The sequence below is a fragment of the Euprymna scolopes genome, chromosome 1 (assembly GCF_053919585.1).
Source record: "Euprymna scolopes isolate OS-2025 chromosome 1, ASM5391958v1, whole genome shotgun sequence".
NCBI classification, from domain to species: Eukaryota; Metazoa; Mollusca; class Cephalopoda; order Sepiida; family Sepiolidae; genus Euprymna; species Euprymna scolopes.
The window spans coordinates 27729023-27752200 of record NC_136482.1 but is presented as its reverse complement, the minus strand read 5'-3'; the positions used below and the strand labels follow the sequence as shown (position 1 = coordinate 27752200).

The following is a 23178-nucleotide window of genomic DNA, read 5'->3' as shown; positions in this document are numbered from 1 at the left end:
CCACTGCATTTATATTTGCCCTCTATAGGCTCCACAACAGCCGAGTTACTATCTTTAAAAGCATATTTTTTTTTTTTTTTTTTTTACACAGTGATCACCACTTATCAAGGCCCGGAAGCCACTCAGGGATAAGGGTTATTGCAAGTACATTAAGTTAGACATGACGAGTTCTCAGTAGACAGATGTTCTGTATAGATTCTGGACTATAAGTTTGCAGCCAACAAGCAAGAGATTCTTCCCGTGTTGACACGAAGAAAACATATGCAAGGTTGCTAAAAAAGGTTTAATTTTTATGGAGCAATTCTGGTTTGTGATTGGTTGGTAGCAGAACGTGAATTAATTTGATTCGTCAGTTCCTAGCAGTAGCATTTATAAATAGAATCTCCCAACTGTGAGGGACCATACCCCACTGTAAGTATATTGCAACACATTTATTCTATTAGGTACAATAATAGGAATGTGTGTCAGGTAGTAACAACTGGTGAGTGACTTGACAAGTAAACTACTAAGTATTCGAATTCTAACTCCATTGACTACAACCAAATTTGCTCTCCTTAAATACACGTGAACCATAGTCACGTGTTCTAGCCACATCACAACACCAATAATCATTAATATTAAAGTGTCCGTTGCATTTTATCAAATTATAATAATCTCTATATATTTGTTTCTGGTGAGACATTGCTATAATTCTTGAAGTGGCTTAATAATAATCCAAATTGACACTTAATAATTTTTCAAATTCTAATTTCATTTTAGATGCAAATACTTTGGATTATAGTCAAATATTCACCAAGAAAAACATAAGTACAATATCTACACGTGAAACCACTGGTAAGGACTGCAATTCTTTCCTTTTCATATGAAATTTTTATGTTATCTTCGTCGTCACATTGTCACACGACAAATCAAGCACATTATCACATTGTCAGACGACAAATAATGCATGTTATTGTACGATATTTCAATCTAACTATAAAGCTCACATTTTGTATTATTTGGGTTCTTTGGACTATTTTTCTTATCATGAGTGTTATTTTCACAACCTTTCAGGCAATATAAACTCTGATCTTCTTCAAGTGTATCTTGTCGACTGCTGCTATCTGATCAGGCTGTCTGAAGATGCTAACTTCCTGATCTGAAATGCACCAAATATTGATGCTATTTTTTCTTTTCCATTGTAAAACACAATCATGTTTTGCAGAAACAACCAAACTATGACCGGGTAAAAGTCTTAAGTAATTCATAATTATATTCTTAATATCACCTGTGTTGAAAATTGAACCTTCAATCGCCAGAAGTATTTGGTTAGTAGATCTGATTGTTTGAAGATAACAGTTTCCTGACTTAAAATACACCAAACATTGGTATTTTTGTTTTATTTCCTTGCCTTTTGCAAAACTCAATCATAAATGCTTGTATCAAACAACTTTGAATAGAAATTATTAAAAAAAGGAAGGCTGCTCAAAGAGACAGTACAAATCAAACAATATTGCCTTCATCAGCATCTATATTTTTACTTCTACTATCCTCTCCCTTCCGCCACATTGCTGAAAAAAAAATAGGAGATCTGTGATCAATACTACATGAGGACAGCATTGAAAAGCAATTAAAAAAGATTCCATTTAATCGTAAGAATCCTAAGAGGATGGAAAAATATCAAAAAGACATAATTAAGGATAACATAAAGAATGAGAGATGATTTAATGAAAGTTTTCAAAGTAATTAATGGCATTTCAAACTATGGTGAGCATTTTTAATGCTTCTTATCAGTCTTGGAAGGATTTTAAAATATATTGTGAGTTTTTCTGATAATAGTGCAATATATTTTTAGAACCAATGCCAGATGATATTAATGACAGTGATAGCAAAGATTCTGTTTCTGAATTTTTGAGATGAGGATTGCTTATTTGTATTATTTGGATTCTGTTCTTACCTTACGTGTCATTTTCATGGCATTCCGGTTTATGTGGCCTCTGACCTTCTTCAGGTGTATCTTGTTCAGCTGAAGAATTTGGGCGGAATTTCGAGCGGGAGTGGCGTGCTTTCATTCTGCCATGATTGGATAGAGGTCCTAAGTAATTCGTAATTATGTTTTTCAGTTGCGCACACTGAGATTTGGACCGTCACCCTTCAGGAGAATATCACTTTTACAATTGATTTTTTTCAAGTACTCTAACCATTGCGCTACGGGTCCTTGCAGTGATAGTCTCCTGAAGATTGAAGATTACCTTCTCAGTGTGGGCGGCTGAAGGGTGTAATTGCGAATTACTTACTCTTGAGTTCTGGTGGACGACCTTCCTAGAGCTGGTGACTCGAACAAGTTACCAATAAACTGCTTAAGGAGTAGATAAGTTCTGCCTATCACTCGGCTTTCATACTCCTTTTTTGCTTATTAGCCAGGCACAAAGATGCAATCACGGGGACTCGACAGAAATACCCAATGTTCGACCTTGTTTCTTGATTAGGGCAATGAACACTGTTTCCCACTCCCGCTTCCTTCACATACCATAAAACTAGGAATCTTGGGGATGTTTGAGTGACATATATGCCAATGCAATTGAACTGAGCTGCTTTTGTTTGATGGGTTAAGTTTACCGGTTTGACAGTTTGTCTGGCTGGTGTATTCCAACTGATAGTACAGGTACCCTAACTCTTTATGCGCTTAGAGCGGCTGCTCATCATCAGTTGTATAATATTGGGATGGTTGTAGTGCCATGTCACGTATAGAAAGGGACCCTGTACCTATCTATGGTGGGCTCTTCTGAGGCCACAATCCTACAGATGAAGAGTCGGCTGATGGTCCACTAGGGCTGCGTGTTTGGTATTGTACACAATCACTTTGTCCAGCACCTCACTCTAAAACTGAAACCCTTAAATAAAATAAAATGACAGTTCAATCTAAAATTACGATCCAACCAGGCGTAAACTAAAACAAAACCAACTTGCAGTCTCTCTTGAGGCTTGCATTCATGAATATATGTGAGCTTAGAACTAATTTAGATGATGTTAAACAATTTCTCCTAGCAAACTCCCAGATATCTTAGCGCTAAGTGAAACTAACCTACACTTCTCCATCCCCTCTAACCACTTGTACATACCTGGTAATCTCCCACTTTGTTGTAAGGACACAGACACATGCACGAATTTGGAGTTTATATTCAAAACACCCTCCCCTTGACTAGAGAATCAAAACTAGAATCAGACGACCATGCAACATAGTGTTAGCTACTTATATTTTCTCTACTGCTCCCCTCGACCCAGGACTGTACCAAAATCAACCAAGTCTCTGACAGCATAGATACAGCACTTTCCCTAGATACTAGCACGCAAGTACATGTATTTGGTGACTTTAATATTCACTACAGTAATTGGCTTGGTTTCTCTACTTACACAGATGTAGCTGGTAACATAATCCATACCTTCTCTATATCTCATTCCCTATCACAAACAATTACGTTTCCAACAAGCCTCAAGTCTAAATCTATTTCTTACCACAGTTCCTGATGATTGTGTAACAAATACCGATAGTTCACTCAGGAATACTGATCACATTGTGATAATGGTTAAAATCACCCTAAACTCTTGATGCAAAGCTGAAGAGCCATTATTCAAAACGACAAGCTCTCTCTACCATGCTAGAAGGCTACTCACACCTCAGAGTATTCTGTATCTCTACAAGGCCATAGTTCACCCATGCATGGAGTATTGTTGCCACATTTGGGCTGGTGCATCTGCCACTAGTAGTAGTAGTTTATAAAAAGAAGGTCATATCGAAATTGCATGGTTACTTAAGTGACATGACATAGAAGATATGAGTTATAAAATTGAAAGGCTACCATTGACACAACTTTATGCTTAATAATAATGATGATGATGGTGATGATGATGATTATTATTATTATTATTATTATTATTATTATTATTATTATTATTCTGCTTCCTCCTGTGATATTCGTCAAAGAAGCAAGCAGCCATGCGTTTGTGCCTTATGTGGCTGTATAAACGATCAATAAATAATCAACACTCACCTCGGAAACGTCCTTATGTTTGTCTGTCCTGTGGGCTGAGAAGAAAGAAAAATCAAAAAGATGGCGTCCGTGATCTTTTAAAGCCCTCAATCTCGCACAGTTCTCGCATGATCACACAACACACCTACTAATGAGGCATGCCTGGATAAAAGGAGGTCACTAGGAGGAGTTGGGGAAGCATTCAGACCTGTGTACACTGAATAGTGCTCTGCGTCTTGTCAGACTTTTTGATACAACTCGTGTAATAAAATTTGGTTTGCGTCTTGTTAGACCTTTTCTTTTTGTTTTACTGCAGTTCCTTCCTTAGTCTGACGTTATGCTTTCAGTAATTACATATACGAACACGAGATTGCGTCAAAGGAAGATCACTCTCATATTATTGTTCAAGAGTGCCAAACTGACCTTTTTTAAAGCGAAATTTTGTTCACTAATTTGGCCTTTTCTTGGTTTTTCTGTCCAAAAAACTTATTTTTTGTGCTATCTAGAAAAGTATCAGCTTCATCAAAATATTTGTTAATTAAATATATATTTTCATATAGTGAAATTTCCTAGGTTAAATGTTTTATTTATTAAGTAAATACATTGAGTGGTCGCATTTCTAAATACCAATGTTTTACATTGTTTAAATGAGATGATATCTTTAAAACGTCCGTTCTTATTGGTCACTTCTTTGATAATGGAATTTAGTTTAATATAAAATTTCTTTCTTCCCAAATATGACGTCACTTCCTATTTTTCTATCTTTACTTCCAAAAAACAAACGCACCCGTTTTAAAGCTACATTCTCTTATTTTCTCCAGCTTTTTGTTCATTTACTTGTTCACCTGATGATCTTCCGACGAAGAATTGAAAACGTTTATGATACATACGGAACATATATTATTATTTTTTTATTTTATCACACAAAAATCACAAGAAAAATCGAAATAATAAAAAAAAAGTATAATTAAGCAATGCTTTCTGTTACTTTCAAATATGTTTTCTTGTATATAATCTTTCTGTTGCTGTTGTTTTTTAGCTTGTTTTTTTTTTTTTTCAGAGCAATATGATACCAGCACAGCAAAAATGGGCAAGAAATATTGTTTCTGTTCCTGTAGAAATGTGTCAGACAAACCGGAAACAAAAGAAGAACTGCAAAAATTATTTCCTCTGGCAAATGAAACATCTCAATATAAGAGAAGCAAGATAAGTATGCCAGACGAGAGAAGATCATCGCAAGTGATTGGCAGCGTGGCAGTGGTTGTCATGGTCGTTCCCGTTGTACTAATTGTGTCAGCTGATTTAATTTCCTTTACCCAATCGCCATTCTTCAAAGGGCTTTTCAAATCCATTTAAAGAATCAAATAAGAACTAATTGTTACGATATATATATATATATATATATATATATATATATATATATATATATATATATATATATATATATATATATATATATATATATCGTAACAATTAGTTCTGAAGGATCGGTCGAAAATTATGTACTTATATAAAAAGTTTTTTTAATTTTTTTTCATAATATTATTTTGTATTCCTGCACGTCACCAATTGAAAACGAATAAAGAAAAGTTATAAGCTTTTATACTTTTCGTATTCTTTTTTATACATTTCCATTCATATATATATATATATATATATATATATATATATATATATATATATATATATATATATATGGTGATTGTCACGTCTTGACAGAAGAAGACCATCTTTCCCTTTATTGTTGATTACTCAATTATTTTCATGTATTTTTGAATATATATATATATATATATATTATAATTATGTACACATATATACACTTATACATACATTATATATATATATAATGTATGTATAAGTGTATATATGTGTACATAATTATAATATATATATATATATATATATATATATATATATATATATATATATATATATACATTTAAGTTAATTTTTGTTTTTGTGTTTATTAGCGATAACAGCGACGTGTGAACGCCACCGTTGTATTCCAATTTACTTACGTAAGTGACAGAGGTTTATACTCCCTTGCACGCAATTTCTTGCATTAAGTCGCTTTCTTGTGTTGTGGCGCATTTTTATTTATATATATATATGTTTTCAAGAATGCACATGAAAGTTACACACACACACACACACACACACACACACACATATATATAAAGAGAGAAAGAGAGAGAAAGAAAGATAGAAAGAAAGAAAGGTAGTTCGCTTGAATCATTTCTGGTAAATAAGTCGTAGGCATTTATGAAAGCTGATAACAATACACAAAAATCGGAATGGTGAAAGTAAGTATAAACAAAAATAATTTAAGTAACGAAAATTTTTTTTCAGATTTTTCAAATATCAAACCAAGAAATATCTTATATTTATTTTGTCCACACTTTCTTTCACCATTCCAGTTTTTCTGCATTACTCTCAGTCTTCATAAATTCCAACATTTTATATATATATATATATATATATATATATATATATATATATATATATATATATATATATAGTCATCCACATACAGTATTGTTTCGCAGTTCATCAGACAAGCAACTACCTCAAGCCAGAATCGAAAATCGACCGCTCAAACGACAGTCGGAGATTCTAACCGGCTGCTGCTATGCGGGCAGTAAATTAACAATCTTTTGACATTGTCCAAATACTTCAGCTCAATTTGTTTACACAAAGAGCATCGCTTAATACGCTAATGGTAATTTGTATATCACTTCCCCACATAGATAGGGAGCATTATAGTCATCCACATACAGTACTGTTTCGCTGTTTCACAGCTCATCAGTGTGGCTAGACAAGCAATTACCACAAACCAGGATCGATATCCAACTGCCCAAAATGGCGGTCGGAGCTTGTAACCGTTGCGCTATTCAGCTGCTGCTATGCGGGCAGTGAATTAACAATGTTTTGACATTGTCCAAATACCTAAGCTCAATTTGTTTACACAAAGAGCATTTATATATATATATATATATATATATATATATATATATATATATATATAATCTGATTAGGTATTATATAGTTTATATATTCCTATGTATAGTATGTATTTACGGATAAGCTAAATAGTCAATCGTTATGAATGTTGGAACAGAAGAGTTTGGTGTAAGTGATCGTACTTTTGTCCATATTTAGTTTAATTTAGTTTTATGGTAAGTGGCAAATTCATATACCCCAAGTTATGTGAAATTTTAACGATATTAAACATCACTTAAGAAGAAACAGTCCGACTTTGATCAATATTAACACTTTTATACAGTTGAATATCACAAGTGCAGTTGAGAAGTAATATTACCACATAAGAGTAGGTTCTTTGATATGACAGATGCGCATTCGACATTATTGTTTCTGTTTAGAGCACAATTGAACCATGATATTTGACGTTTGCATTTTAAACTTAAATCCAAGCAAATAAAAATAATTTTATACAATTAACATTAGGTTCTCTACAGTGCAATGTAGACTACAATATATTTTGGACTAAATCACTACGTGGTGGCGTGTTGGCTTTCTCATGGTGTACTTCGATGGTTTTGCGACTAGAGCAGGCAATCAATCGATTTCATTGACAAATGGACGATTTCACCGATTTTAAAAACGATAGAAGTATTGGTAGTGTGGAACAGTCGTTGATCCTTATTCCATCCCGAGCAACGTCGGATTTTCCTGCTAGTATTATAAAAATGGCCAGTACTCTGTGTCTCTGTGTGTCTTGCTAAAAGTACAAAACTATAAAACAAACAGCTTCAAAGTTGGTAATATTCTTGATCTGCATTAATCTTTTAAAAAAATTACTCATTCTTTGGGAGTCAACCGAGCCAGATTTCGTCAATCATTTCCAGTGTTATCTATTATATTAATATAAAAGAAAAGGCGAATTACTTACATTATTATTATTATTATCTTCAAAATAGATGTATGGGCTAGGTAGAGAGGAAAGAGGGGTGGTAGGAAAAGATGTAGAATACGGGGGAAAGGAGAAGCAAAAAAGATTGCGGCGAATTTAGAGAGGCGAATAGATAGATGATTTAATATAAAAATGTTACAAAAACTTTTTAACACCTTCTGTTGTAATTTATAAGGATAAATCTGAAATTCATTATATATCATATCATATATAGTTCTGCTGAATAAATGTTTAGCAATGACTGTACAAATAAAAAGACGTTTAAGAATGTAAGTACAGAAAAAATGTGGGTATGTTACATAAGTAAGGAATTTGTACATTATATCGATAAACATTTAGTTATCTACATAAAATATTTAATAAAAATTATTTGAAACTGAATGACAGTTGTTTTGAAAATATCAAACTGATTATTATGCTTCATAATAAAAAAATAATGAGAGTAGTAAAGTGAAAAACAAAAAATAGAAGATAAAATGACAAGTATGATAAACTAATAGTCATGACAATCACAACAAATAGTAATAGTTATAATTTAGATATAAATGTAAAATGAGGGGAAAATGTAATTGTAAAATCAGAGTGAATTGTCCTCTAGAAAATAATTGTTTGATAAAAAGAACAATCTACCAAGCCAAAATATATTCTAATGAAAACCCTAGGAACTAAAATAGTATATAGGGCAAACCGCATTATACATGCAAAATATATTTGGAACTTAATAATTGCGGACGGTTCTTAGTAGTTGAATGGAAAATGTTAAAGTGAGTAAATGTCTGCAAATAACCACATATGGTTATTTGCAGACATTTATGTGGACGACACTACTATCTATTGGCAACATTTCAAAGGCCGGTAATGACCAATATCTCTCTTTCTCCCCCCCCCCTCTCTCTCTCTCATTTTTTTGACATTGAGGAAGGGGTGCAATGGGGCAAAAAGTGGGTAGTTAATTTTAATGTATCTAAAATTAAGCTTCTTTCTTTCCATCATCACCGCTTTGACCCCAATCTGACCCCAAATGAAGTGAATGGCTCTGATCTTGGGGAGGCTCCATGTTTTGATAAGCTTTTGGGACTAAACTTCACTCTTGATCTGAAATGGAACGCATACATCAAATCCGTTGCACTGGAAAAATGGTTGGATCATTCTACTGCTTCAGTAGATATCTCACTGCTGATGCAATCCTCTACCTGTATAAAAGCCAAGTACGTCCTAGAATGAAGTACTGTTGCCACACCCTTCTTCGACAGGGTACAAAACCGACATTGGTTTCTGGTGGGCGATGTTCTTTTTCTGTTCTCTACAGCCTCTGCCTCACAAGAAAGACATTGCCAGCTTCACTCTACCCTACTGTTATTTTCATGGCAGGTATTCAACTGGGCTTCACTCTATAGTTTTCTCTAGTCTTTTGTGACAAACACCCAACTACCTACAACAATTGTCAGCAATTTTCCTTACTATCTAGCTGTGCCTAAATCTAAGCGAACATTCTGTGAGCAGGGTTTTCTCTAGAGCTGCTCGTCTGTAGAACACAATATCAGAGATACTCTAATATAAATTATCACATTTCCATTACCGTACTCATCAACCCTTATCTTTGAGTGGCCCCCGGACCTTGATGAGTAGTGACTATATAAAGTAAAAAAAAAAGAAGATAATCATCACGTTTGTTTTGCTGTCATAAGATAATCCTCCCAGGCATTACTCTTTGCTTGTGGGTTGTATAGAATTTTTGTTTTTATGAGACCATCCTCCGTCAGTCATTATCTTATATTTTATATATTCGTTCGTTCCAGGCATTAGCTCCTTCTTTATATTTAAGAAAGCTCAACTCTTTTTTTTTTTTTTTTTAAACCTCTGTCCGGCAGATCCTCCATCTGCAAAGATGAATAAATGTTTGTTTGTTTTTGTTTTTTGTTTTTTTGCTAGTCTATTTCAGACAACCTATGTCCTTTTATAGTCACTAAATATGAAAGTCGGTTAAAATGCATTCGTCATTTTAAAACCCTTGTAGCTACTAATAATTACTTGTGCTTATAAATATGCAGACCCAAACCTTCTTTTGGTGCAAAGTTGTCTTTCTATGCGTGATTCCTCCCATATTCTTAGGGAAATCGCCCCAAACAATGCATGAAGCCACTTTGTGTAAAGAGCTAAAACACAATACTTCAAGACCAAAAACTAGTCAAGAATAGATGTTAGATGGATAGATTCTGACCCAGAAAACAGCAATTCTTCTTCCTCTGTCAGAAACATCGCTCATGGAAGGGAGAGTTACGAGGTTGTTGCTCTTCGTTTTGATTTTGATTTTTTTCACTTTTTTCGTGATATATTTTCGACAATGACAAAATACAAAATGCTTAGAACGTTTGCATTTAGAAATAATTGAATGTAGTTATATATATATATATATATATATATATATATATATATATATATATATATATATATATATTAGCAAAAGTACCCGTCGTTGATTGGGTTCAAAAACAGCCTACAAAAAATGGACTCTGATTTATGAAAGTATAATAGGTTATGAAAAGGAAGGGTTATAAAGAGATAGCTTCGAATTTGGGGGTATCAAAACCAAAGCAAAATATGATGAAAGTAAAAATAAAATAGATAAACCCCATAATTTATTATACCATACCTGTTCACACTGAAACACTTATCACAATATTCTGTGGATCTATATTAAAAAAACCTTGTTAAACTTTGTGACATATTTCCATTCTATGGAGGTCAGGTGCGAACGAACACTCCATAATTTTATTATACCATATTTCTTCAAACTGAAACATAATTATCAAAGTATACTTACGCAGATAGATATGAAAAGTCTTTATTAAAGTTTGTGCCTATTTCCATTCTATGGAGGTCAGGCGCGAACGCAGACCCCACAATTTTATTATACCATCCCTACTTAAGTTAAAACATACTTATCAAAATATTCTTTTGTACATCTATATCAAAAACACTTGTAAACGTTTTTTTTTTAATTTTTAAATTTTTTATTTCCATACTTTGTGGACCAGACATGAACGCAGACCCCACAATTTTAATGAACCACCGTTCTGCCAGATCAAACATACCCATTCCTGTGTCTTGATACATCTTCTATCATTATATGTAATCATCAGTTTTTTAAAATAGTCAACCATATAGGAGTCTATTCGTGACCACACACACACACACACACACACACAGCTTTATATTATATATATATATATATATATATATATATATATATATATATATATATATATAATGGTTGTATCGATTGTTTTCCTAGATGTAAATCCAATGAAAATCCTGTGATTATTAAAGAGTGCTCATTGTAGGACAGAGCTGGTATATAGTCTGTTTATTATACAAACATTATGGGTTACATATGTGCATATATGTTTCAGCAGAATGCAAAACCTCCCCACTGCAAGAGTTTAACCACACGAAATCGTACTTCCCCCCTTCTCTTTCACTCTTATTCCCTTCCTTCACCACACCCTCTAAACCCTCTACTGCTCCCATTCACAAAGTATACACCCACTTCCAGAACGTAAGCCATACCTGAACAACTTATAAAATGAATGTAATTTGAACTCCTGTTCTAATATCGATTCTTTTTTAATCTGATGAAGTGTTATCCTTGAATTGGGATTCACGGAAACATGTATGCACATATGTAATCAATAATGTTTGTATAATAAACAAACTATATATAAATATATACAGATATCATCCGCTTTTATGTATATTTCTTGATATAAATGTTTTGAAGTAAAATATTGATGTTTAAAAAAATACCCAAGTTGTTGTTTTATCTCGTTTTATGTATCCAGTCATAACCATGTTGATGTTTTTGCTTGCATGCATATATGAACAATAACATTTCGTTCATTTATAAAAATGATTAGATATGTGAGAGTATGTGGGGTTTAATTTTGTTATTATCGTGTCTAAGTCCTGCAGCTAATTTTATTTCATCCGTGTATTCAGCATTCGTATACTTTGTACAAAAGGTGTACTATATTAATACCATATTAATTACTTATTATGGCAATCACAGGTGACAGTTGTATATGCGAATGTTTGGAAATGTGAACAGACAACCAATCACTAAATCTTTATAAACATCAAAGTTTATTTTTTGTTAGCTTAGTTTTCAGGTTTTGTGTAAATGTTTGAGAGTTGAGCATTGCTAATAAAGTGAATGGTTATTTTTTGTATTAATAAATGTTTAAGTCTAAAAAGCTATTATTATTATTATTATTATTATTATTATTATTATTATTATTATTATTATTATTATTATAGCTTAGATAAATACTTCTGCAGTTTTAACAAAAAAGCTACAATAATATCAGAGCGTCTCTATTTACGCTGAACATCTACAGAAGGCCAACATCAATATATTACATATGAATGAGTCCTCTGTGGAATTTCCACAGGTCCCGCTAGTTGTTGTTGTTGTTATTATTATTATTATTATTATTATTATTATTATTATTCCTCACACATGTCATCATCAGAGATTACTCACTGACAACAACAGATGGTGTTCTTTGGATTCTAGGTGACAACAAGTCTCCACAGATTTTCAGTACTTTTCACCTCTTTCATTAATCTTTGCAAATGAATTCGTGTTATTGCAACAGCCGTTTGCCATTGACAGCTCGCTGGCAATGACCATTGATCTTTATTTTGAATTTGGATGACAATAAGTCTTCCCAAGGTCCTAGTTCCTTTGCACTTTTCCAGTGAAGGTCTGGTTAGTGCTGCTCTCTAAGAGCTCTCCATCCTCCTTGATTCTTCTCGACTATTTGGTGTGGTACTAGTCGATGTTAACATTACTCACCTTCACCCCAAACAAGGCATATTGCCACTTGAACATAAGGGGTTATTAATTTCGAACCAAATTGCCTAAGAAAGATTAAGATGTTAGTTTACGTTCCATTTAAACTTCTGCATATCAGTGCAGTTTGGGAAGCAGGTAGTAGGAAGGGAATTCCAAAGTCTAGCTGTTCTATGGAAGAAATTATTAGAGTAGAAAACTTTCTGACATTTAGGGACTTCAACAGTGAAGGGGTGTTATTTTATTGCTAAGCAGGTTTGTCAGGGATATGTACGTCGAGGGGCATAAGTGCAATGAGTTCATCAGAGCATATTCTATAAAAATACTTGTAAAACAGGCACAGGGATGCAACTTGTCTATCACTTTCACCCTCTTTTGGTGTAAGTTGTTTGATCCCCTATATATATATATATATATATATATATATATATATATATATATATATATATATATATATATATATATATATATATATACACACATACAGAAAAAACGCACTCTACAAAAAAAGAAAATTAAAAATTGGTCGTAAAAATTGGCAAAACTATCGCCAAAATCAAAACCGGTCGGTCATTTTATATTTGTTTACAGATGTAGCCGGATCCCGGGCAACTCCTAGGAAGCCTTGGTCAGATAGATAAGGTTGAGAGCGGATGAGGTATGATAAAGGTGGGGAGGGGCTATGCTGACACTTGGTTAAGAAAAAGATGTGCATAAAATTCTGTCCATCAGAAAAATAATATATGTTTCTATGAAAGGAAAATATAAACGGGCTTTAGTTTGATAACGCAAAAAAGATTGTCAGGCTATTTTTAGCACCCTGATAATGGGATTTCTTTGATAATGGGATTTCTTTGAACAAAGAAACTAGAGAAAGAGCTTTTTTTCTAAGAGTTTGGAAAAAATGGATTTCAAATAACCAATGAAGCCAGACAGTTACACGGAATTTAGATTTAAAAACCAAACTTTGTCGCCAAGTCTATAAAAACTATAAATCGAGGGGGGGGGGAATTATCTATTCAGTCTCCCAGGTGTTGTAGGTCTGAATGGTTGACCACCCAAGAAGTTATAGAACAACTATAGGCCGCCGGTCAGGGAGGAATGGGAGTTGGTCGTCACAGGAGACCTTTAGAATATATAAAGAAATAAATAGACAAATAAATGAATAAATTATTGACTTAAGCATATATTTGGTTGGAGAAGAGAGACAGGGAGAGAGAGGGGGGAAAGAGAATTGAAGAGGGATATAGTTAAGATACAGAAAGAAAAGGAGATTCAGACGATGAAGAAAAAGAGTAATCGTCGGAGGAAGGAATAGTGATCTTAAAGAGAGGGTAGTTGGAATTAGGGTTTAATAAATAGATAAATAAATAAAACATTGTGTTTTTGGAAATAGAGGAACTTCGCTTGCTGGCCTGGAAGAGGACACAAGTTTTTTGGGCTACCAGCCCAAGAGTTGGAGGCTTCGAAAGAGTAGAGTGAAAAGAAAGACTTTCCTCCTCCGACCAAGAAAATTGATTGAAAAGTTTGATTTCAATTGAAAGATTCTGCATCCAAAAATATTTTGTTTTTCTTAAATCTGAAAGAAGCTCCGAATTTAACTGATACTTTGTGTGTACAAGCTGTACCCAAAATGATTTTATGCAATAATTATTTTTGTTCATAAGAAAATGCTCTCCAAAGTTATCATTGATAATTGATTGCATATTGGTTTGAGAGTAACACAGTTGATTTCAGATCTAATCTGAACCTGACACCAAGTTGCAGCAGAGAAAAGCAGCATACCAGCCATTCACCAGAGTATCTACAAAGGATGAACTCGACCACAGCATCCGACAATGAACGACTAGGCAACAATATTAAAGGTATTGCCACCTGGATTTCGAGTTGTGTGCATTCTGTGTATCAGAGCGATAGTTTCCAATAACCAACAGAACAGAAGTGTGCGTTCTATCCCAACCATTATCAATGGACCAGAGGTGATCTCGTCAGCATCAGACAAGACCAAACTATTTGCAAAGAACTTTGCAGCTAATTCTACCCTATGCGACGAAGGCCATCAACTCCCCATATTTCCTCCTATAACATAGAACATGCTAGGTAACATACAAATATCCGTGCATGAGGTCGCCAAGCTAATCAAGAATCTTGATTCCAGTAAAGCAACTGGCTCTGACGGCATCCCAATTATAGTGTTAAAAAAGCTTCAACCAGAACTTGCTCCCATACTTACGAAACTGTTTAAGCGCTGCCTTAAGGAGAAGTGCTTTCCGACTCCCTGGAAGACCTCATCAGTTTGCCCTGTATTTAAGAATTCAGGTGATAAGTCATCTCCCTCTCAGTACAGACCAATAAGTCTCCTGTGTGTTATGAGTAAATTGCTGGAATCCATATTAAATAGAGAAATAGTCAACCACCTCAGCAGAAACAACCTTCTTAGTGACACACAATATAGTTTCCGCTCTGCAACATCTACTGCAGATGTGCTGACGGTTATATCTCACAGGATTAGTGAATCTCTTGAAAAAGGCTTCCTTTCTAGGGCAATTGCTCTTGACATATCAAAAGCCTTCGACAAGGTATGGAATAAGGGTCTACTTCACAAGATTTCCAGCTACGTTATAACTGGAAATGTTTTCTCTATCATTAAATCATTTCTCTCCGAAAGGCTCATAAGAGTAGTGGTCGATGGACAAAAATCAGAGGCCTGCAGTATTAATGCTGGAGTCCCTCAGGGGTCAATTCTGGGCCCAACTCTCTTCCTGATCTACATCAATGACCTCCCTAAACACATACTTAAATCATTCGTTGACATCTATGCTGATGACACGACCATCTACGGCAACACATCAAAGGCTGCAAATGACAAAGTTCTCTCTGATTCTCTCTCCTCTGATCTTAAGCGCGTGGTTCAGTGGGGGAAGATGTGGCTGGTTACCTTTAATGCATCTAAAACCAAACTCCTATCCTTACATCATCAACGCTCTGATCCCCATCTGGCATCAGTTGGGATGGATGGCTCTCGTCTGGGAGAGGCTCCGTGTTTTGACAAGCTTCTGGGCTTTACCTTTACTTCTTATCTGAAATGAAACACGTACATCAAGTCTGTTGCCAGGGTCACTGGAAAGATGCTGGGCTCCTTCTACCGCTCCAGAAGATATCTCACTACTGATGCAATTCTCTATCTATATAAAAGCCAAGTACGTCCAAGGATGGAATACTGCTGCCATATCTGGGCAGGAGCTGCTAAAAACAGCCTATTCTGCCTTGACAGAGTACAAAATAGACTTCGTAGCTTAGTGGGGGATGCCCTTTTCTGTACCCTGCAACCTCTCTCCCACAGAAGAGACGTTGCGAGCCTATCCTTGTTTTATCGTTATTTCCATGGCAGGTGCTCGTCTGAACTCCAATCTCTGGTCCCCCCTCGCCAATCTTTCATGAAAAACACCCGTCTAGCCGAATCCACTGTGAAAAATTTCCCCCACTCTTTATCTATGCCTAAATCAAAACGTGGATTCCACGAACAAATCTTCTTTCTTAGAACTGCACGCCTGTGGAACTCTGTTCCGTCTGCCTGCTTCCCACCTGACTACAACTTGGATGTATTCAAGTCCAATGTTAACAAATTCCTAATGAACCGCCCCCTTAAGTAAACATTTCATCAACTCTCCACACTAACGTAATGTACTTGCAATAACCCTTATCTCTGAGTGGCTTCCGGGCCTTGCTAAGAGGTGACCACTGTGTAAAAAAAAACAAAAAAAAAACAGTAAGCGTCTGGTTACATTTTTAGGGATCCACCACTAGACAGAGGTAAAAGTGTAGCCACCAGTTCTTAGGCTTAGTGCATATTTTCTTGCCTGTGTGTACGCCCTAGCTCTGCTGGGTTGCATCTGTTGTTCCGTAAACCAGAATTGGATGGATACAGCCCAGAGGGGGTTTACGGAGAAACCTTATGCATTTGCGAAGGTCAAGGTCAAACCAATGTCGATCGAAATCTATCCTTCTTCGGCTGACGTTGTTTAGGGTCCTTATTCCCTTTTTGGTCCAGCTTTGTAAAGATACCATATAGTTACGGCTGCAGATTTTAAAGCATACCATGTTTATCAACGAGAGTGCTCATACACAAAAGAAAAATCATGACTAGCCATTCCACATTGCATAATCACAATGTAGAATGGCTAGTCATGATTTTTCAATTCAAGTAAATTAATTTAGTTGCTATAGAGAGAAAGTGGTAGAAATTTATACATAAGAGTAGACAGTAGCCTAGTATCTGCCCAGTTTTTCCTTGAATTGCTGTGTTGTTGGCATTTATTGTTGAAGTTTATTTCAAGATCCTGATTGAGAAAGTGTCCCTCTTTCAGTTCAATCAAAATCGCCGGCGGAATAGTTCCTTGTGGTGTCTGCATAGGCCTCTTTCTAGTGGAGAAGTGAATAATAGGTTCGAAAGTATATAATGATGACCATTGAGGAAATTGTAGACCAAAATGAGATCACCAAATAATCGTCGGCGCTCAAAGGAGTAAAGGTTATGTTTCTTGAGTCGATTTTCATGGAGCAGTTCTTATAAACTCTGCACGATTCCAGTAGTTAGTCTTTGAACTCTCTCCAGATGCTGGATATCACGTATTGGATATGGATCAGTGGGCTGGACACCACTCTAATAGTGGTTTGACAAGAGAGACATAAAGTGGGAAGAATATTTCAGGAGTTTGGAGAAAGAATGTCGAATTATAAATAGTGCTCCTTGCTTTGTTTGCAGCCTGAATGCAATTTTTACTTGAAAAATGAATCAACCAGAACACCAAGATCTTTTGTCTCATTCGCCTCTTGGAGCAGAGCAGTGTCATCACCGAAAGTAAGAGCTGAGTTGAAAGGAGAACTCATTGCAATATGGCAGCATTTATTGCCATATAAGTCATATCAAATAGACACTTTTTCAGGCACGTTGACGATTAAACTTGAGGTTGCTAATTTCGTTTCTACAATTTATTCATTTTAGGTTGTTATATTACTACTGTGTGTATGGTAGCAAGGAAGAAACAGGCAAAACAGGTTGAACAAGGTCAACTGATGTATTCAATCATTTATTTCAGATTAAAATTAGAAGCTTATCATCAGTTTAATGACAAGGACTTTTAAGAAAAAAAGATGTTTGATTCGCTAATTAATGAAGTGGTCTGGCAGTCTTTAACTGCTTTGTTTTGAAATAAAATTAGGTGAAAATCTATCGTCTGCTCAATGACGAAAAGACTTCATTTAAAGAAAGTTATTTTGATTGACGTCTTGGCTTTTTAAAAGTTTACATGAAAATTACTCCTTGCTTTGTATATCGACTAACCTGTCGGGCTCATAAGCTATATATTTGAATGGCAAATCCTATTGGCAGATAGCCTTTACACTGTCTGCCACAACAATGTATATTCTATGACAATGACAGGCGAGCAGAGACATAAAAGAGAAGATGATCAATCCAGACATGTTTATATGAAACAAACCTGAAAGGATTGAGCTCATTATTGATTTAACCATTCCAAATGACAATGATCTAAGTATAGCTGAATGGGAAAAGATAACAAAATATCAGGACCCCAAAATTGATTTTAAAACGATATGGTCTCTGAAAGATATAAGCATTATACCAGTTGTTGTAGGAGCAACTGCTTAATAAAAACATGTTAAAAATACTTAAACACAATCGCTAGAAAACCAAGCTGTAACAAAATACAGATAGCGGCCATAAAAAGGTTAACGCCTATCCTAAAAGAGCCTTCTCATATGGCTCAGAGTTACTTACATACGATATTTTATTTCATTTAACCCCCATCCATAGCTCCTTTGGCCTTATGACACATGGCCGGAAAAAAACACTCTTCAAACTTAACTCCTAGTAGCATTTTCAGGAGCTGCATTCTTGGAGAAACGAAACAACTCTAGTTAATTTCACTAAATCCTTTCCGTGATCCTATCTATTATGCTGGGTGTGTTCCCAGCGCACAGACCAATAAATATTCAAAATCTGAAGATTGAACTTTCACAACTTAATTTTAAACTTCATTCATACTAGATACGTGATGTAACTGTGGTATCCCTGAGACATCATCTTCTATATATATATAAAAGGCAAAATGTGTGTGTGTATGTATGTATGTTCGCTTTTTGTGAATGTCTGCAAAAGACTTTTTCCGAGGCCTGCTCGGTCGACTCGCTCATTCTTAAAACTTTTTATATCACATCTAAATGATAATATCTAAGAGTTAACAACGGGGGTCGCCTGTCTATTTAATTTGCCCGACTTTGAAACGTTAAATATTCCACATTTTCGGATCGCCGCGTGTTGCTTTCGGCCTGGGCGACAAGATCAAAGTGCTGAGCCACGCTAAAATGACTACCAGGGTCCAGCGACCTTGTGACTGCCACCCGTAGGGAACTCCACAGGGATCTAGTGAGGAGGGCTGCCGACGACTCCCTATGCGCGCGTTTGGGTTGGCAGCAGAGTGAGATCTGTTCCGCGTGGAGCTGGGCACCAGGTTCGAGTCATCTGAACAATTCAGAGTTCTCTCTGACCTGGCGATTAGCCCGAAACGCGCTTCCCCTCAACAATATACAATGCAGTTCTGGTTTCTTGGAGTCGCCAGCCTGTTGCCATTGCGGGACGATGGCCGCAGAAACAACTGATCACGCATTTTTCAATTGCCGCGAACTCCGCCAGTACTGGTCGTGTGTTGGCGAGGTGACGGCTCGCATCGACCCTCGCCCGATTACTGTATCCAACGTAGTGGACAATGTAGTGGACAACGTGAGGCTGCCGTGGGACCGGGAGAGACAAATGGTATACATCGCAATCCTGACCGTAGCGAGAAGGTGATTTGGACATCGAGACTGCAAGATAGCCGGGGGGGGGGGGCTGCCTTTTTCTGATCAGGATCTGATCGCTTTCTTTAAACACCAACTACGGGTAAAGATCAGATGCGCAGAAGAAGACTGCATTGTGTGGCTTTTGAAAGAAGATGGATACAGTTAGCAAGTCTGTGTGTACGAAGAGGGGCCAAATTTGAATACATGTTCCCCCGTTTAGGTGTGGAGCACACAGTTCTGGGGTTTCTGTTGGACCCCCCCGCACCCCCTTTCCAATTCTACTTCCTTCAGCCTCTCAGCCAGCCCAATAAATCTTGTTTCCCTTATTAGAAAGCCTCCAAGACCCTTAACCTCCAAAAACAACAATTTTTCTTTTCTTTTGCCCCCCTTCCCCCCAAATTCAACCCAGCTTGGAGGGAATCAAATCAAACACTAACACTCCCCTCCGCCCTCACCGCCAATTTTTTCTTTTTTCCCCTATTTAGGACACAACCCCTCCCCCCCCCTCCATTTAGAGGCTGCCTGCGAAACCCTGGTTCCTTTACAAACCAGAGTGAAACCGGTGGTCTAGCATTTCAGATAGAGTTGGGAGGGTCATACTAACCAGGTTTCCCCCCCCCCCGCAAGTCCCTCGACACAAATAAAATTTTATTAATATTGTTATCTTTTTTGTATTTTTGATATAAATAAAAAATGTTTTAAAAAATTGGGTTTAAGTAGGAACACCCCCCCTCCCACCACACACACATAAATACAAATTTAAGTGTTTGATTTATACACATTGTCAGTTAGTTAGAGAGTTGGACACAGAGTTTCTCTCTTGATCCGCTGAGAAGTTGATGGGCGTAAAATAGCAGAATGTAGACAGATAATGCGTTGCAGACTCCAGAAGGGATCTAGCCGTGAAATAAACTATCTAGCCGTGAAATATATATATATATATATATATATATATATATATATATATATATATATTCGGAGGGAAGAATTTCGACAGTGTGGCAATATGTCAAAGAGTAGTGCCTCAAAACAATACGCGTACTCTTTACTGGTGTCCCTATAGGAAATGTTATTCGTCCTCTCAAAAGAACTGGCTCTCAAGTATTAAGTGTTAACTGTCCGAGTTTATGTGTAAACATTCGCACGCGCAAATGAACATAGATACGGATATATATAAGCAGATTTCATTTTTTCCATCGTATTTTCCCTTTTGGCAATGGTTTCAACCATTTGTTTGATTAAAAAGTTGATAATATGCGTAAACGCTTACTTTCTTAAGTGGTCTTATGATTTTGACCAGGACTGTATATATATACAAAAATCTCACGGTCAAAATGCGCAGCGATGAACAGATATGTAAAACACGAATATACACCCGCTAATTATACACACAAGTATGTAACACATTCACAAAATGAAAATAATAAAATAAAGCTACAAAGTTCACATAAAAATCCTCTCTCTTTCTCTCATAAGTCTAACAACAATTCAAAATAAAAACAAAATCACATTTTTGGCTGAAGGTCTCTACATTGTGTGCGAGTATGAGTATGTATTTCTGATGTTAAAAAAAAAAATTAACCTTTTTTCTGATTGGTCTAAAACTTAAAAAAAAAAGAATAATTAACCTTTTTTCTGATCGGTTTAAAACTTTTGGTTATTTGAAGCCATCATAAAAAAGAAATAAAAGAACTGCCATCTGTTAGCATAGCTAGAGAGAAAGAAAGCGATGAAGATACAGAACTGTAAAGAATGGATTGCTACATAACACCGTTGTTTCAGAGCAGTTTGTGTTCTGCATAAGTGCCAAAGCGATTTAAGGTCCTTTCCTGATCCTGGTGAACTTGAAGAAAGAATCGGATCACTTTAATCATCCTTCTAATAGAAGGGAGTACCTGAACAGATAAAAAAAACAAAAAAAAACAAGTGTATTAAGTTTTGTAGGCCTATCTAATCTCTTGAAAACCTTCACTAAACCTACAAATTGGTGACCCGACCACAAACAAATATACACAGATTCTTCACCATGACTGAAACTGAGTGCTCCAATGCTGTTGCTGTTCGGGTGCTGCCATTCATGGAAACTACCGCCAATGGATGGTTCGCCATAATTGAAGCTCAATTTGTGATCCGAACATCACAGTAGAAGCCACTAAATTCTACCATGTACTCTCCAACTTGCCACCAGAACTTCTAGCACAATTACCTCCAAGTCTACTAGAAAAGAGAAGCTATGAGGAAGTAAAAGTTGCCGTCATTAATATCTACGAGAAAACCAAACCTGAATTATTCGCCAAGTTAATCAGCGAAACTAAAATGACCGGTAGACCCTCACACTATCTACGGGAATTAATGACAACTGCGACTAAAGTTGGTGTAGGTGATGATTTAAGCATAGGTTCATACAAGCCCTGCCACCCAAAATCTCGCCCGTAATCACTGCTCAAAAGGACCTCTTTGGAACAACTAGGTAACCTGACCGATCAATTAATGCCGATACTGCAAAAAGAGGCTAACCAAGTAAATTTTGTTGATCAGCAAAGTAGTCCAAAGACATCTACAAATCAACTATTAAGAGCTAATCAGAAACCGAAAGTATGCTGTGGTCATTTATACTTCAGCAGCAATTCACGTTTATGTAAACCCTGGTGTAAGTGGCCTAACAAACGCAGTTGTCAAATACAACCAAGTTCTAGGTCATCATCACCAGCTCCTGTATCTAAGCCTAATTCGGAAAACTAAGACGGCAGATTGCTTTTGCAACCTCCAGTCCGCATTTGGTAGAAGTAGAAGCAAAAGTCAATTGCACAAAAATTAATTTTATCATCGATACTGGCGCAACAGTATCTATATTGCCACGAGATTATGCTGGAAGTCTCTTAATAAATCCAACTCCAGTAAGACTAACCACAGCTAATGGACAAAATATTGAAGTACTTTGTGAAGCTTTAGTCGAAATTAGTATCTGCGCTTTATGCCGCACATATTCGTGGACTTTTGTCATTGCCAATATTGTACATCCTCTTCTCGACTTTTTTTTTTTTTTACACAGTGATCACCACTTATCAAGGCCCGGAAGCCACTCAGGGATAAGGGCTATTGCAAGTACATTACGTTAGTGTGGAGATTTGATGAAGTGTTTACTTAAGGGGGCGGTTCATTAGGAATTTGTTAACGTTGGACTTGAACACATCAAAGTTGTAATCCGGTGGGAAGCAGGCAGACGGAACAGAGTTCCACAGGCGTGCAGTTCTAAGAAAGAAGCTTTGTTCATGGAATCCGCGTTTTGATTTAGGCACAGATATACAGATATAGAGTGGGGGAAATTTTTCACAGTGGATTCAGCTAGACGGGTGTTTTTCATGAAAGATTGGCGAGGGGAGACCAGAGATTGGAGTTCAGACGAGCACATGCCATGGAAATAACGATAAAACAAGGATAGGCTCGCAACGTCTCTTCTGTGGGAGAGAGGTTGCAGGGTAGAGAAAAGGGCATCCCCCACTAAGCCATGAAGTCTA

The 23178-nt window shown here is 36.1% G+C and overlaps 1 protein-coding gene across 2 annotated transcripts in view; it reads left to right on the top strand.

Annotated features, from left to right (window-relative positions):
• LOC145290256 (uncharacterized) overlaps positions 1–5413 on the top strand; it is a 103219-nt gene extending 97806 nt beyond the window's left edge. For both annotated transcript variants that reach the window (XM_080136485.1, XM_080136475.1), the window contains 2 exons: positions 760–834; positions 5071–5413. In XM_080136485.1, coding sequence (XP_079992611.1) covers positions 760–834; positions 5071–5366 — 371 coding nt within the window. In that variant the 3' untranslated portion in view covers positions 5367–5413. The remainder of the gene's footprint in view (positions 1–759; positions 835–5070) is intronic.
• Positions 5414–23178: the final 17765 nt, after the last annotated feature.